This window comes from Apteryx mantelli, chromosome 3 (assembly GCF_036417845.1).
Source record: "Apteryx mantelli isolate bAptMan1 chromosome 3, bAptMan1.hap1, whole genome shotgun sequence".
Classification (NCBI taxonomy): Eukaryota; Metazoa; Chordata; class Aves; order Apterygiformes; family Apterygidae; genus Apteryx; species Apteryx mantelli.
This window is the reverse complement of record NC_089980.1, coordinates 83418452-83436640: the sequence shown is the minus strand read 5'-3', so window position 1 is coordinate 83436640 and position 18189 is coordinate 83418452. Positions and strand designations below refer to the sequence as shown.

Here is an 18189-nt window from a genome sequence, read left to right as displayed (position 1 = left end):
CTCTTCCATAGTTGAACAAATGATATTGGAAAACATTGAGCATATTATCTGTTGCTGAATAAGAAGCAAGGATAGCGGAGAACTGTGAATTTGAGAAGTCTGAATCTAAGGATTATATTAAATATTCACAATCAATATGAGAAACTGCAAGTGCCTCTCCCATCAGAATCATAGTTTGAGAATTCTTTGAAACATGCCTGGACAGTTTAATATTACTTTTAACACTTTTCAAAAAGAGATTACTTGGTATAAAGTAAAGCACAAATCTACCTAAACCTGATACTGTATAATTTTATAGTTACTAAAGAGCTTCCAAGGGAAAAGCGAAAGCACAATTGCCTCTTTTGCGTGTGCACTCGTAGCACGTAGGAACAGCGGACTGGGAGGGATGATCTAGGTCGTTAAATTCCCGTCTCCCAAAGCCCCACCAAGCATGAGTTAGAGATTAGTCTGGCCGGATCCACAGAACATCTGTTCCTGAAGATGCAAACCCTCCTGCTGCTCCACCATGAGCACGGCTTTTATTTGTAAGCGATCAAAAACTACAGTGCGTGCAGGAAGCAACAAGAGTCATGCAGGAAGCAACAGGAGAGTTCAAGGGCATCACCCATCTCCCAGCAGAGAATTTGTTCACTGAAATGAGCCACAGTCTCCTTTTAGACTGAGGGAGAGAGGAAGGGTAGAATAGGAGAACTGTCATAGGACAGACAGCTTCATGTCCTTTTTAGACCTCTTCCACATAAAGATTACGAGAGTTCAGTTCTCCTTCCCCCAGGGCTTGAAAGAGAGAAGAGGTACAAGCTCAAATGCCATCAGGCTGTTTGCCAGGAGTGAGGAATACAGTGTCTCCTTCTCCCACAGTTGTCCTGAATTGCTTGGATTCACATGGAGTGACTCAGGAATATCTATTGCATTTTAAATGCACTTCGTGCCATAATTTGAATGAGCTTCTAAGTGTAGACAAGCCCCAAGATACGGTCAGAATGGGATGAATATGAGGTAATGCATTAAGATGTTGCATCAAATGACATATTTTGTGAATTGTAGCCAAACGATACTGTATTTTACTCAAAGAGGAAACGTAATCCGCCATAATTTATGGGATTATTCAGTCTCAACCAACATTGGTCAAAGTTCATAATGGCATGAAATGAAGACTGAAGAAAAGAAAAGTAAAAGATACAAAAAAATCAAGATGTTCCTAGAATCTGGTTTCTTAAGAAGCAAACAGGACCATTCTCTCCAGAGGATCTTCCTAAAGACCTCATCCTGCAGGACCACAATGTATAAGGCCATAAATACTCACATAGCAACAAACATTCAAATACTTTCAGAACTGAGACTGAAAAACCATTGCTAGCTACCACAGATCAGCACGGCTTCAACTGAAGATGTGCTGATATATATATATTAGCTGAGAATCTAACCCCTCAGAGTAGATTCCAGGGGATTTTATTCTGGACAAAATTTGCACCAAGGCTTTTTTGATGGGGAGGGAATAAGTTTTTTATATTGTAGACTTGTTAGCAGATTGGCAATGACACTTCAGTAAATCTTGCAGGATTTTTATAGCGGTGGTGCATGGACCATTTCAGTAGGGAATCAGTTTTACAGCATATACCTTTTTCCATATGGTATCTGTGCTCCATCATGCAAAGCTAACATGCAAATGTACTGGGCTTGTGGTGCTGTTAGGCAAAAAATGTTAGGCTGCTCCCAGCAAAAAGCCAAAGTTTATATGTAAAAATATACCTTTACTGCAGCTGATTTGCGTTCTGCTTTCACCTCATAACTCCAAGCACTCAATAGCTTTGTTTGCAAGTAGTATTAAACTCTTAGCACTGTCAAAATTTCTAGTTTAAACCCCATCTTTTTTTTAGTTAACATTATTTCATCATGTTTCAGGGAAAAGACTGAAGATGGTGCCCTACTTTTCCACATTGTTTCACAACCAAATTTTATCTAAAATTTCCATTAAAATTTCCTTAAAGAGATTTTGGTTTGGGAAAATAGAGTTGTCTAATAAATTTTCCTACCTTGCATATCTTCAGAATCACAGTCAATGAATACAGGCATAAATCAGAGCCAAACATGGTACAAAGCCTTTACCTTTGGATATGCTTCTGATTATTTCAGATGCTCAGGTACTCTATAGTCACTGTCTGACAATATAGAGCTCAGCTGCAGCATGAGATGAAAACAAATACTGTGCAGCCTAAAAACACTGAATTTTCTCTTTTAAAAAATAACCTAAAAGTAAGAAAACTTACCTTACAAACTAGGTGATATGAAAAAATTAGATTGGAAACCAGTGCACTGTTTGTGTTTCAGCCTTTAAGGTGTAAGTCAATTGCTAGGGAAAAAATCCGAGATACCCTTTAGGTACCTGAAGGACAATTCAGGGGCAAGTAGCTTTAACAGAACAATCCAGAAAAATACATCTAATTGCCTATATACCTAAGATGCTGTAGATACTTATCATTCCCTAGTGTGTGCTTACTAACCTGATGCTCAGAGCGTGGTCTTGAGGTGTGAAAATTTGAGTTTGAATCCTCTCAGGTTGCTCCTTCCTTGGAAGCTTTAAGTTTTGCCTCTTGCATGCCTAGAGTGCTTCTGTATTGATGGAGCTGGATACCTAAATACCTGTCTCAATTTTAAAATTCAAACGCAAAATATTCCTGCATCAAAGTACCCTGAGGAACTCAATTTGTTAGATATGATCTTAGCATGCCTCAGGTACTTACAGAAAGCCTGGAGTGGTTTCCAAATTGCGAGGGTAGAGGCACCTTTTACATAATGTCATAGCTGTTGAAACAGTTGCCCACAGAAAGGCGGCTTTGAGTTAATTCCATCTCAACCAGAGGGGGTTGAAACTGAAGCTTCCCACACCTAAGAAAATGCTCAGAATATCAGGCTAGTGAGTGAAGACTGTTCTCTAAAGGGAACATTTAAAAACTAAGCGTACACCAGGTGAAAGGCAAGGTAGTTTGTCAGTGGATGAATTCACACTTTCAAAAACATCTTTCAAGAAGTGCCAGAGTGCTGGCACTCTGGTCACAGGTCAGTCGCATTTGACACTCTCACATGTGTGTGTCCTGATTTCCAGATGGCAGAAAAGCTGCAAAATAATTTTTAGTTTCTCTGTGATACATTAATCCAACTTGCACTAGATTTTGCAGTCTTCCTCAATGTCGGCTGTGGTGGGTGCAGATAGTGCATTATACCCTTATGTATATTAGAGTGAGGTCCTGTGAACTTATTTTAAAATTACACAGTTAAATCTCAGGACTGCATGTGGTAATGCTTTCCATATTTATCCTAGCTGTTTTTAACACATCCCTGGTGTAGGCCTGTGGAAGGTTTAATAACTACTGAAGGCGGGTGTTTTAACTACTGTTGGTGACACCTTTTTCCACAGCAGCTAAAATTAGCTCCCTCAGAGGTAATAAAAGATTCTGAAGTTCCTGTGGTTATTTAAATCTGGATATATCATTTGTTTAAAGCTGTATGTTTGCACTTTGGCTTCCCTGTGCTGCATTTACAGTGTACATCCTACTGACTCATAATGTCTTCTGCAAAGCATGTTGTGGTACTAACTTTTGTAACCTTTGCTTCCAGCTAGGTGCTTTCTCATCATATCAAGCTGCACTATGAGGCAGACTGTCCACTCCCTTCTTCCCCTCCGTCCCCACAGTAATTAACTCTCTTTTCTGCCAAGCACTGCTCCATCCATGTGAATATTACACTGTTGTGTTGCACTGTCAAGTGTTAATTGTTATCCTTTTCCTGTATTATGGCATCACTTTTAAATTCCAGACTACTTCTGCAATGACCTGCATAGTGGTATGGTAGAATATGCATACAGTGCCACAAAAAAAATAAGGCATTGTCAAAGAGAGAGCTATGTTTTCAAACAGTGATTTATCTAGTAATTTATTCCTTGGGCAATCAAGCCTTTGATTGGCATGATGAAAACAAAGGTTGTAAAACCTGGGATTTATAGACACCAGGAGACAGACAATAAAACTGCAATGCTGATGTTCTCAGCTACTCTTAGATCGCCGTGAGCCTCAGCAGTACATCACAGTTCCAATTACCTGTGGCAGTTTTCATACCTCAACAACTACCACCAGGAAAGAAAAGGAGTCAGCAGTAAGTGCTTATTATAGGAGTGCTGGATGGTGATAGACTTTGCTTTGTTCTTGGTCCCTGTGGACTCAATGTGCATTGAGGCAGAAGGTTTGAGATGATTTTGAAGCAAATCTGGGAGGTGAGGAACAGAGGAATTGCTGCTGATCCACCTTGTCCAATGACCACTAATGTGAAATGTCTCAAAAGCAGGGAGAAATTCTGCTCCCTCCCTGCTTCCCCCCATCCCATGCATGTAAGATTGACCATATTTAATTGCTGTGCTTCTGCGCAGTGAGGGAATAGCACAACGTTAATAAGGTTTGCAGAACGGCATTGTGCAGAAGTGTTATATATCATGCATTTATACAGTGAGACTCTGTGGGGTGTGTCTTGTATTTGTTTTACTATCACACTTTGAGTTGCTTTCCTGTCTGTTAACTGTTACATACCTATGGTTTGCAGAACAACCCCCACAAAATCCTCAGTCTCTCTCTTAGCTCTAGGTATCCAAAGTTCATGCCTCCAATGGCAAAATTCACTCTGACACACTCTGTAAAAATATAAGTATGTAAAACATTCTTTTGTATTACAGCAGCAGAGGGTTTGCATTCTGTGCACATTTTGCATATTCTTGTAGGCGAAATGCAAAAGCAGAGGCTTTACTGCAAGAGACATCCATGATTTTTTTCTGGGCATTGCAAGGGTCTAATTACTCTTTGCATAGCTTACAGACACTGGTAACATGGAGAAGTTTCTAATAAGTAACTTTGAGAAAAAGGTTTCCAAACCCATATCCAGTATGTAAAATCAAAGGAAGAAGTCAAGCAAGGGAAAGGCCATTTGAGTAGTCATTTTGTATGTACTCTTCCTTCGTTGTGGTATTTGAGCAGATCTTGCATAAGCATAGACAGATTATATGTAGTCAGTGGAATGGATGAAGAGGTGTGTTTTAAGATTTTTTTTTAATGTGTCAAGATGTGATTACTCTTGTTGGCAGTAACGAATGTATACATGTAGACAGTGGAGAACAGAGGAACTGTGGGTTGGATGTGGCCACCACCTTTCGTTCAAGATAACTGCATGAACTCACTGAATTCCTTTTATGAACACAGAAAGCTGGAACTGTAATAATCCTCCTCTCAGGTATTGGTACATGCAACTCAGATGTAAACGAAGGTCCTTCACTAGTGAGAGTTTTGAGTGGTTTTCTGTGTCTGCTGGGAAAAGAGAAAATCCTGAGAACAAAGAAAAGGAAAGGACTGGAACAGTTGTAGAAACACTGGTCATGTGACCCCAAGAAAAAAAAGTTAGAGATCTTTTGAGTAGAATATTGATTTATGGAGATTTCAAACTGGGACAGTCTTCTGGTTTTTGTTTCTTCTGTCATGGAAATAAGACTTTTTATATCTTTTGTAAACAAATGATATGACTAACTGATTCTTTCACCAATTTCCCTACCCACAGAACCCTATGTTTTGGCTTGGTGAAACCCTTAACAGTTTTTAAATTAATTGCGTGATTATATATTACATGATTACATCACCAAGTGATTAAGCTGTGCTGAGATAACAAATAGAAACACAACAGGACAAAAAATTAAAACAACAACACTCCTTTTTTTAATTTGAATTGCTTTAAATAGCTGTGCCAGAAGTGTTATCAGCATCCACACCTTCCTTTCAAAATGTTTCAGGTTCAGGGTACCATAACTGGAAAGCAGATCCACTGGCAACTTTCAGCCAATGCTATGAGGCTAACACCTCAGCTGTTTTTGTGCATGTATAACATACAGTTAAATCAAGTGTGTGTGGTTTTGTGACAGTAGTGTGAAAATTGGAACAGCAAGAGTCTTAGAATGGGTGGCAAACCATTTCTTACTGTGACTGAAAAACAAAGTAAATGTCAGGAGGTATGTCCCTTGCTGAATATAGCACTTATATTGAAGTTTCCAGTTCACATGTTGAAATTCGGTAGCCATCCTCACCTATGCTTGACAATACAAAGTTGCATGGATTTGACACTGATTTTTCTGATCTCTCTACTGTGGAGAGTAAGCTGAGTAGAGGGCACAGCTGATTCTCCACATGATTTGCTTGAGGGCAGTGCTAATGAGAAACCCCTCGTGTGAGAAAAAGGGCTTATAACTGGGAAAAAAAATCCAATGAATGTTTAAAAAGGAAGACTCAGCTCAGCTGTTCCCATTAGGACTTTGCTGACCAGCTTTTTTCCTTTTGATATTGATACAGATCAGCAGTTCTCCCTGTGTGTTACAGACCTTTTCTCTACAGCTTGCCAGCTTTCCTTTCCAAAAACTAACAGCACATTTTTGTTATATATGTGCAGGCACATGCTGGATTTGAGAGATCAGAGATTAGATATTTATTGTTAGCAAGAGAGTATTTTTCCTATGAGTCACAAGTGTAATAAAGTCAACATACCTTAACAAACAAATAAATGGAGAAAATAAATTTCAACATTGTGTATCATCAACAAACTCAGATGTAGTAGAATCAAATAATGATCTTCAATCTCTAAAACAACACAGCATTGTTATAATAAAAAGGAGTTGCTGTGGAACAACATGTCAATAAGATAAATATTTTTGTATATCCAGCCTTCTAAAGCAACCTAATTCAGAACTGTCACTAAAGAAAACCACAGAAAAGCATGACAGAGTCAAAGAAAAGCAAGCTGTTCTTCTGCCTCTTTCTACATGGAATGCTCAAGCTGTCTGCACCATACTTGATATCAAGTTTATTATCTCTCTATGGCAAAATAGGAGATATTTGCTTTCTTTCAGTTTAGTGATATCTGGTAACTTCCGTGATTAAAATAGTGATTTTCATTAAAATCAGGTCTTGTTAATTTAATATATACAGTACCTTTTGAATAGCCAGTTAAAAAGAGAGAAAATACAGAAGAAGATTATGAGGGAAATACTGATAAATTCCTGACCTTTATGTGCTGTAAATGAAATACAAGCTTTATAGTCATGAAGATGACTGTTAGGTATAATGCATTTTCTTAATAGCTGAAATAACTAATAACAAACAAACAAAGAAAACAAGAAAGCCCTATCAGGTAATCCACAATCTTACTTCTTTTATCCATACAATGTATGTGCATTTTTTTCTCTTCTACCAGACAGATTTATTTGAGGCGGGGAGAGGGGGGAGGAAAGAAGGCAGAGTAAATTTAGTCCAGAAGAAATGAAACGTAAAGCAAAACCTGAACAATAGCTAAGCAGTAAACCTTAGGTTACCATAATGCTAATATAATAGTAAGCCAATTTATTTCTATCTGCCCTGTTGTTTAATTACAGATATAAACTGAGTGCAATCTAAGAAGACATATGTAGTGTTGATGAATGTTACCTGCGCTTCTTATTTGTATCTTTTGGTGCTGCAGTACTGCAAATAGAAGCTCATGGATAAGATCTTGGACTAATAACCCCAAAGAGGACTTTTTTTAGCTGATGTTAGCATTGTTTGTGACAGGTTCTATTCGTGCTTCCCTTGTGTTAGTGCTTAAAAAAAACCACCTTGATGTACTTTAGAGCATAGGTATGTTTAAATATCTATGGAATGAGAAGAATTTTTAAAAACTACTTTTAAAACATTGTTAGTAAGAGTTTGCATGTTGAAGTACATGTGCTGCAAGTACAAACAATTTTTAAAAGTGGCTATTGAAATCACACTAGCACCCTAATATATATCATATTCACAAGAAAATGCCCTTTTGTGTGCTTAACCCGCAGTTAAATAAGTAAAGCAGCCCAGTCCTGTCCCATAATGAACATGTAGCCTCATGCTCTGTGTGTAAAGGTGGACAAGGGCTGTACTCCACGTTGGGGGTTAAAAATATCCACTGACTCACTCTGTTGAGAGACAGTAATTAGCAGCTGAAAGGTGACATCTTCATCTTCTTAAATCTGTTCTTGAAAGCTGTATGTGTAAGTGACCATAGGTCCTTTTAGTGCAAAATCAAATAGTTGATCCAGTGACAGTTTAAGCTCACTTATTCAACTGTGCACAGAAAGGAACTGGGATGATGCCTATGGACACTCACTGGCTTTTCAGTAGGAGCTAGTAACGAATAGTAGAGAGAAGATAAGAAGCAGTTTCTTAAAACACCACTTTGCTTAACTGTGGTGTAAGTCCTGCTCTGTCTTGGGCACAGCCACCTCTGAGGTATAAACTGACTTGTTTGCCTTAGAAGTGGTGTTGGTATGCGTATGTATATGTAGGGGGCAGAGGGTGCTCAAATCTTAGGTCCTAGTCCCAGGAAGACAGTAACAGACTGTGCGGTAGCTCTGGTCAGTGCTATTTTACTCATGTTAAGCTCTGGACTAAGTGTCAGGATGCTTCTTCTCCTCTTCTCCAGTGCAAAGTTGACCAAATTAGTACAGCCAGTATAACCTACTGGTGACTGCAGTAGTACAGACTGGAAGGGAAGCCACATGCACTGATCTGGGTAAAAGGTGTCTCTTACTGATTTCAGTTGCTGTCTCTGAGGTGAGACTGGCCATCTGCCCATGTGAGCTTCTCCTCCACCTTGTTTTGGTGCAAGCTACCAGTAAGTTAAGCTAGCCTGCTCAACTTTGCACTGGGAGGGAATGGGGCAGAAGCATTCACACCATCAGGAATAGCTACAAGGCACTGTGAGAAGTAACTACCTCCTAGCTGTTTGGTACCACCTCCCCTCAATCTTTAGCTGAGAATGGATGAACTTAGCTTGTGCTAACACAGCTAATGAAGACTGTACAAACAGTGTGAACAAGCATGAGGCAATGAGCTCTGGATTGAGAGTGGAGGTGTTCAACTGTGTCAGCATCCTGAAGAGTTACAATGAAGAGTGAGCTCCCATCAGACATCTTATGCTTTACTGCTATGGGTTACAGCTATGTTTGCAAAGCTAAGAAATTCACAGCACTTGAGAAACGTGCACTGTATGTTATTGGTCAGAGTAGTAACCACCTGCACTGGCTAGGTAGGCCATGTCCCTTCCTCCAGTGACAGGAGAAGGCCATGTGCCATCTCACCCCTATGTGTGACAGGACTTAATGAATATGCAAAGTCAGCCTGCCAGTGCCCACTCCCTGCCCAAGAGATAAGGTCACAGCAGGAAAATGTACCATCCCAACAAGGTGCAAATAGTCTAGCAAACAACTTCTAGTATATGTGGCATTGTTTCACAAGTATGTTTTTACAAAGAGTAGTTGCAGAGTGTTAGACCTTTTATATTCTGTATACTTTATAGGTTTTTCAGAGGCAGAAGGTTTAAGCAAATGTCCTATACAAATGAAGGTGCTTGTTACAGTTCTGCTGTCCTTTCAGCAGTTGTTCCTTTTTGTGTTCTGTCTGTAAAGGATTGTATTTTGAGCACTGCTGGAGGCCATTTTCACTGTAAAGAGGCTTGGGAATGCCTTTTAGATTATTAGCTCTCATTTTAAATGCAGAACCTGCTTTTAGCACAGACCTTTCCGGTTTGTAATTTTTTTCCTCATCTGTTCTACTGTTGTTTGGGACTGCTTAAGCCACATTAGAGCAGCATGGTCCCGCTTGTGATCCATTTCTCTTTTAAGGGCTGTTGCCACTCACTGTGAGGGGAATCTTTGAAATGGGTGCAGTTCCACTGCATACTCTCATTTTTCAAAGTTTTAGGAAAATTATCTATATTCTGAAAACTGGCTTTTATATTCTTGCTGAACCCCTAATTTAGTATTTATTACATAGGTATCTCATATGTAAAGAACAATTTTCTAAGCACTGAAATTCTTGAAATCATCCAAAATTCTATTTCTCTTCAGATAATGCCCTGAACAGACAAAGAAGTTAAAAGGAATGTGATCATTATTTGATAATACTTACTGTGTTTAGTGGTAAGTCACACTGAGAGAGCAACTAAAACATAGTAGGCCCAAAGGGAAGAAAGACCAAATTGCATCATCTAAGATCAAGGTACCAACATCCATAGGAATGCATGTATTAAAATTTCCCAGGACTACAGAGACAGTCTCCTCCGTTAGCAGTTGTTCCAACCATTTTCATTATACAGAAAATGCAACCATATAGTGCTGGATCCTGATGTATCAATTGACATTGAATAGTAGGATACCCCACAAATTTTGTTACAAAATTTAGACTCTTAAATATCTTTATCCCTTTAGGAAGTGGGAATCAGGTTCCTAAACTCAGGTTTCTTTAGGTGGTTCTTACTCAGGATTTTTGTTTCCTGGTGACATAGTAGTAGTTTCTAAATTATACTTTCATTTGAAAATCTCAAGGTCTTTTCACAAATATTTGGTGTGTTTCTTTTTTTATCACAGGTTTCTCAGTTTTTTGCTGGGTGACTCTGAAAAGACTAATTAATGATTGTTTCTCATAACACTTCCTTGAGAAAGCTTTTACACAGGGTCTATTGGCAAGAAGACTGAGCTTTCTGCCCTGCAGACAAGGCGCTTATTTATTTTTTCCTTCAAAGGCGTATGGAACTATATTGTCAAGGAATTAACGGTCCCCCCTGGGGACAGATTTTTCATAAGTGCTCTGCATGCGGAAGCCCCTTGATTTATATGGCCAGATTTAAAAAATCTGGCCAGCTTGTGTATTATGAACTATACTGCTAATTAGACCTGAAATGACTGAATCAAAACATATGTACAAACTGCAGGAAAGCTGCCCTCAGTCTTTGACCCTTAATCACCTGAGGTGGGAACCAGGTGGAGAATAGTGTAGCTCTCTTTTGGCCCAGGTTCCCTTCCCATGGATCTGGAATATGCATCTGAATCAAAGAGCAAGGCAGTGCTGTTGGGTGTTAGTGGAGAGCAATAGCTCCGCTGAATTGCTGGAATAATCATGAGCAGAATAGTCTTATAGCCTGTCTGATGAATGACATAAGCACTTGAATACATTTTCTGTCTGGTAAAAAGTGCCATTACTAGCTAAATAACTCTGCTGCCTTCTGTTGGAATCCATCCTAGAGTTTTACGGTAAACTGTTAGCAGGTTGATTTGTTGATTTTTCTTCTCTTAGCTCCTAGATTGTTTTATCATCCCAGTGGTGATATTGCTATCCTGGTTCTTCTTGCTGGTACGATACAAGGCAGTGCATTTCATTGGGATTGTGGTCTGCATTCTGGGCATGGGCTGCATGGCAGGAGCTGATGTCCTCGTTGGGAGACAGCAAGGAGCAGGTGAGTAAGGATGGATATATTGTACGACTGAGTTCTCTTTCAGAGGAAAAGTTGTCCAGAACATGTCAGAAGGGGACAAAGATAAGGGGAAATCTCCAAGCAATTTTGTGTCTTCATGGATCAAAAGCACTGCACCATTCAGAGTTGCTTCTTTGTCAAAAGGGACAGAGAACAAAAATGGGTCAACACTGTCCTGAATTGACTTGGTGGATGCTCTGGTTCTGCAAAACATATCACCCACTGTGCAGGCCAGAGAAACAAGCTGAATACTTGTAGTTTCATTTTGTTTTGGCTTAGCTGATAGACCACAAGCCTCAATTGCTTCCTTTCCAAACTGGCTGCATCTCCGAATCATAACCATCTCTCCTCTCCACTGTGTACTCTTACTTCTCCTCAGTTTTGCTCTTTCCTTGTACATAACCGGGGTCACTGGTCAGACAGGAAATGACACCTAACCTACATACTGACTGTACCAACTGTGTTATGCACAGTCTTAGAGTAAAGGTTTTAATTTTGCCTGCGTCATTCTATAAAAGAATCTTATGTGTAAAATGTTCTTTTTTATGTGTGGCAGCATATGAATAATGTGTGTTTAGCTATTAATGCAGACTAGACTGAGTTAGATTTCATCGATCAACTTCCTCTCTCGCATTGATTTTTCTAGTGCCAACCCAAATGATGTGGGAAGGCTGGAAATTCTTTTCAAAGGTTGTCAATTATGCACAGTTTTCATTCTTAATTAAAAGCACTGAATTGTGAGCTGAGCATAATACACTGGGATTTTAAATTCTTGACTCAGCTTTCTGAATACAAATGCAACTGCTGTAAAAACACCATTTGTCAGGATGCTACTAAACAAAACAGGGCCATTTGTGACAATACCCGCCATATCTCCTTGCCCCCTTTTTTCCCTGGCCTGAAGACTCAGTTCATTACTGTCCTCCAGAAATAGCTCTGTCCTAGCTATAAAGAAAAGAATATACCCTGTACCATGAAATCAGCCAATGAGAGCTGCATTAAGGAATGACTGATATTGTTGGCACTGGGATTTCAGCCCTGGTTTCCAGAAGAAACATCCTGTGTCCCATTAATCTAGATAACAACCCTCTAGAGGCGGTGGGTACGCAGGGCAATGGACCTCAGTGGAGAGGCACACAAGGAACAGACTGAAATAGACTGATGCATTGCCATCTACCTGCAATAATTAGATATTGTTTGCCATTTCATTACTAAAGCATGGATATAGCTGTTAGGTGAATTTATCCAGAAGAATCTGTGAACATACTTTATTCGCTTCTAGTCCAGACTTACACATAAAAGCTTGTATACATGGTTATTGATACGCAGAGAGGAGAAATAAAGCCAAGAGCCATTCATGATGGAGACCACGGCTTTCTGAAGTGTCAGAATGGTGTAATTAAGATGCAAGAATATATTTCTAAATTACCACATCCTCTTTAACGGAGTAAAATACATGAGCTGGTTTAATTTATCCGAAGGTGGTCAAACTATACATTAAAAATCTGCAAATAAAAAATAAATATTGCCAGCAAAATAAACGGTTTCATTAAACTCATCATTAAAGAGTTACAGTACTTACAGCATATTTTACAAAGGGGCAGACAAAGGAGAATAATGCACCAAAAAGAAGTGGAGCTCTATTAGTTCTCAGTAAACTCCTCTGTTTACATGATCTGATGACACCTGTTTGCTCTTGTTTATCATATTATTTACTATGTTAGAAGTGCCAAAAGTCTCTGCTAGGCACCTACCACATACAGCAATCTAGCCTACAAACCCTAATGTTAAGGGAACACAAGTAAGGTACAAGTTTATAGTGCATCACGGAGATATTATCATATTTTCCAAACTGGAAGAATTACATATAATTTGCAAACATGCTCTCAACTTTCAGTAAATATATGGTATCTTACCTATTTTTACTGTATCCTAACTCATATTTAGCACATTTATCAAAGGGAAAAGCAATTACTCCCACGTAGTTGGTGCGCTATCAGCTTACAAGCCAAGTTTACCTTAAAATAACATGTTTCTCAATGAGTATCCCAAGGTAGCTCAGTAGTTGTCCTCATGTAATACACAGTGGTCTTAGTGTTTCATCCAGACTTTTTCAAAGTATTCACAGCTTTGGCTGACCAGAAGCTCTGAAATCAGTCACTTCAATCCAGGTAATAAGCTGGTAAGTCGAAGGAGAGTATGTTTAGTCTAAGATTGGACACTTCTAGTCGAATTTTTAGAGATTATGAACATCAACAATTATAACTGAAAGCAAAGAGAACCACCTCTAGTGCTGAGGATTCAGGTAAAAAGGTGACCAAATGGCCTGGTAAGCGTGTGAAAGGCAATCATGTCAGAAAGTAATTCAAAATTAAATGATTTATGGTACTCTTTTGTGCTATAATTAGTCCCCCAAAACATAAACTTCTCTCTGGACTGTATGAATTTTGTTTCCACAAAACAATGACTATCCTAACAATGATAAATGCAAAGCTTGTTTGGCCAAGCTGTGCCTTGCGTTTTTTCAGAAGACTGGCCTATACCTTCAGATAGTTCAAGTACAACTATATTATCCTAAATGTCTTTAGAACTCCTCTGTCCAATTGGTACATACTTCCTTAGCAATAAAACCAGTAGATGCACCAGGATTTTAGATCCATGAAAATATCTTTATTAGGACATGTTAGTGTTGGCGGAAATTCCAAAAGCAACCTCTTGAAGAAGCAAAGACAAGACATTTGAGAATCAGGAAGGCAGGCAAGAAATTGAAAACATAGCCACTATCAAAAACTTCAGTGCACTTCCCTCTTGAATACCCTGTGCTACTCTGGTCACCTCAGCTCAAAAAGAAATGCCCAAAAAATAAGTCTACAGAAGCAATGGAAAAAGGCAACAAAGGTCTCCAGGGGCATAAAATGGCTTCAGAATGGAAAGACCCTAAAGAAGATGAATGAAGAGATCTCTCATCTGCTGAGAATCGGCAGATAGAAATCCCACCCAATCTTTATGTTTTCCTCAACCATCCTGGAATGCCCAATGTCAGAGGCAGGTCCTGGGCTAGGCAGACCATTGCTGTGACCAGTTTTTACATTTTCCTTCTTTGAAAGCTCTTAAGTTTGAAGCTCACACTCATAGAGTATGAGTGCAGGTTGGGAGAGCCATTGCCTCCAAGCCTTCTGTCTTGCACAGGCAAAGGATGGTATTTTTGTCTCAGCAGTTCAGCACAGCCAAACTCGAAGGTCAAAAGATTTTTCAGCAGTGCTTACCCAAAGTGCCAGTGAGTGCCAGTGAGTAGCTGTCATAAATACCAAATGTGTGAGCTCAGTGAGGGATGATTAGAGCCACTGTGGAACATCAAAAGCATCAGGGATATGAATAGGTTTTGAAAAGTGCAGATGCTTATTTTAAATTAGGGCATCTTCCGTGGCAGATTACAAATGAAGGGTAAAAGGAAAATAAGTACCAAATTTTAAAAAGATAAACGCTCAAATATAAACATGCTCTCCATCAAGGTACATGCAAGCGAGAAATGCAGTGGGAGACTGGCTGAGTACATGAAAGAGAAATCTAGTAAGGTTTACTAAATACACAGAAGACACATCTCCTTTGAGCTGAATAATTTTGGAAACTAGGAGAGTATTGGTGGGAGTATTCTAATTTGCCCTGTTTTTATTTGGCCTTAAACAACTTATAATCTTATAGTGCTTATAGACGATGCTGGAGATGGGTACTGGGATAAATGAACTTTTGGTCTGACCTGCTGTGACCGTTTTTATATCCATAAATTCCTTCTCACTGGTAATTTCAAAACCATAGGTTGGAAAAAAATAGAAGGCTTAAAAGAATGCCAGAAAGGAAAATTATGAAAAAGATTATTTAAAACCAATCAGAATGTTTTGCTTCAAATTTGATCATTTTTATTTTCTGCAGTGTGTATTATACAAATTAATAAATATATCAAAAAGTATTTCGAAAGAAAACAAGGTTTCTTTCAAAAAACGCAAAAAGCTTCAGCATTTTTACTGAACCTTTTCAAAGGAGAGTCCATTTTAGCCAGTCCTGTGGAATAGGTCCTGTAGCAATATTTGACAGTTCTGCAAAGCTGTTGTTCTGTAGAAATCATTTAATGGGTCATATATGCAGAGGGAATCACATGAATCAGTTGGCAGAACCAGGGCCCCAGTTTTTAAGCTGGAACTTGATCAAATCTCTGTGCAGGCCACTCCCCTACCAAATAATAATAAAAGCCTCCAAGACTTAACAAAGGTATCAAACATTCTTTGATCATACAGCGTTTTAGTAGTGGTATATACCTGGAGGTACCTGGGATATATTTTGCTCTGTCCATTTCATGCATTAGGTATTGCTATGCTAATTAGATCTCTTTTAAAAATCTGTGTCCTTATCACCACCCTGTCTACACCCCATCTTCCCCCTCTCTTTCTTGTCAGACAGCTTCATGTTAGAATGAGGTCCTTTAACTTGTATAGCCTACAGTATAGGGTTTGTAATGATTTCTTCACTCTTATCACAGGTACACAGAATTTCTCAGATGGTTTCTCATCTAAATACTGGTCCTGTTTTGGACTGCTGAGATTCCAAGGTCAGATGCAAACTGTTCTATGTAGCTGAGTCCCATTCTGTCTGGAAAAAAAAGTGATAATAATAAAATAAAAAGGATTAGTTGCTGCAAGGTGCTACTTGGTTTCTATATTTTTCACAAATTTATCTTAGCTTTGAGAGTTTCTTGTCAACAGGAAGGAGAATGCTCTCCTTTCATCTCTGCTGGATTTGCTTGGGATATTGAGTGAGAACTGGTAAAATGACAAAACATTTGCACTCAGTTTATTAACATGGATATGGGCTACTCAGTGACTCAGGATTCAGAACTGCGAGGAACTTGCAACAGCTCTAGACAAAAGATTATTGTTCTGAGACCTGCTGATTTTTACCCTGTTTATTCCTAGGTGAAAATAAATTGATAGGGGATCTCTTAGTGCTGGGTGGAGCAACACTATATGGCATCTCGAACGTCTGTGAGGAGTATATCGTCCGAAATCTGAGTCGAGTGGAATTCCTGGGCATGATTGGACTCTTTGGCTCCTTCTTCAGTGGAATTCAGCTGTAAGTGAGCAGGTTTGAGCACTAAGGTCATTCAAATAAATGCAGCTGTGGCCTCCTTTGTGGTACTATAAACCTTTCTTCTAAGCTTACCATTTCCTGTGGAGAATAGGACTTTTTATATCTAGAGTTTGCTTTGGTTTTACTATTTGAGATCAATAGATTTGAATAATAATAGAAATTTGCATATAAGTACTCTGATGATTGGTGTCCTTGAATTGTCACATGGGGAGGGAGGGGTAGAAGACACATCCTACCATCTTATTGCTTGAAGACAAGTGGAAACTTCACATGTTGGTCTGTGAATAACAGAGATTACAACTCTCTCCACTTCTGTTTCGTACTTTTAAAAAGTCACTTAGATTTCTAAACAGGTAGAAAACATGTCCTGTCAGAAGGTATTTTACAGATAGGTTCATTCTGTGTAACTACATTGTGATATGAAAGAAGCAGTGAAAACGTCCATAAGAAATTGGTCTTTTCACTTCAAAATTCTTAGTACTCACAGATTGTGTCATGGATTTCAGGAACTTCTGAGTCATGTCTGTACACACATGTACCCAATGCGCATGTTACCTGCAGGCTCAGTAGCTGGAGGGTAGCTTCCAGTGTTGTAATACTGTGACTGGTAAAGGTGTAGTAAAAGTCACTATGTAATATTTCCTTGTTTTATGCAGATCCATTGCTGGTGCTTGTCACGCAAAATAAATTTTGATTATTAGTCAAAAACAATTTGTTTACCTACACATCTGAGCTACCCAGCTTCTAAGAAAAGAGAGTGATCAAAACAATGACCCATTAACTTCCCCTTAACTAGTTCTATTTCTTTAGTTGGAGACCTTATTATTTTTGTGGGGGATCTGAACACATAACTTAAAATGACTTATATTAACTGCCTTCCACCCAAGCAGGTCCTTTTTTAAAAATATAAAACTCATAAAAAAGAAAAACAAGAGCTCATAAATGTGTCTAATATCCTTGGGGAAAACATTTTTATTACTTGAAAGTGTTCATGGTAGGTAGGCACTAACTGATTCTAAGGGCATCAAAGCAGTGCCCTTGTCTTGCTGTGTGTGTTTAAATTGTCACGTACGTGTCTTGTATTCCTGAATTTAATTATAATGCCATTACCACCTCTTGACCCAAGTAGTTAGTCACAGTCCAGGGTCTGTGAGTTATTTTGGCGGGGATGAGAAGGTGATGCTGGAACTAGGCATCTTTGTATACAGAGGACACAGCTGGAAGAAAACAGTGAGAAACAGGGTCTTTGCTGAAAGCTCTAAACCTTTTCTAGCCAACCATTGGCCCAAAAGTTCTCCCTGGCAGCTTTTCCCTCCCCAGCCTCCACAGCTTTTTGTTACCAGTGCTTTTGTGGCTCTTTGTGGACCCCACCACACTCAGCTTGCATATGCATTTTTTTGGCAAGGTGGCACAAGCTTACCTTTTGGCAGAGGCCATGTAATGTTTCAGCTACTTGATTTCACAAAGCTGCTCAGCTCTCTCTTACCTTTACCTGTAACAAGGAGCAGATGCCACACATATATGAGTTCACAGTGATTTAACCTAACTGAATATACCAACTGGTTCAAAAGGAAGCCAGTTTGCCATGTTGTGATTGCAGAATCTTTCTTTGAAAATTTACTGGCCACTTTGGTACAATGTAGGACCTAAACTAAACTGAAGTAATTTGGGGAAGGAATGTCTCAGAAAGTCAGTTTACCAACA

General features: G+C 39.0%; 1 protein-coding gene across 1 annotated transcript in view; it reads left to right on the top strand.

Moving 5' to 3' along the window:
- The window catches only part of SLC35F1 (solute carrier family 35 member F1), a 262855-nt gene that overhangs the window by 210627 nt on the left and 34039 nt on the right, over positions 1-18189 (top strand). Inside the window, exons 4-5 of the mRNA XM_067294793.1 lie at positions 11166-11325; positions 16311-16467. Of these exons, the coding sequence (XP_067150894.1) occupies positions 11166-11325; positions 16311-16467 (317 nt within the window). The remainder of the gene's footprint in view (positions 1-11165; positions 11326-16310; positions 16468-18189) is intronic.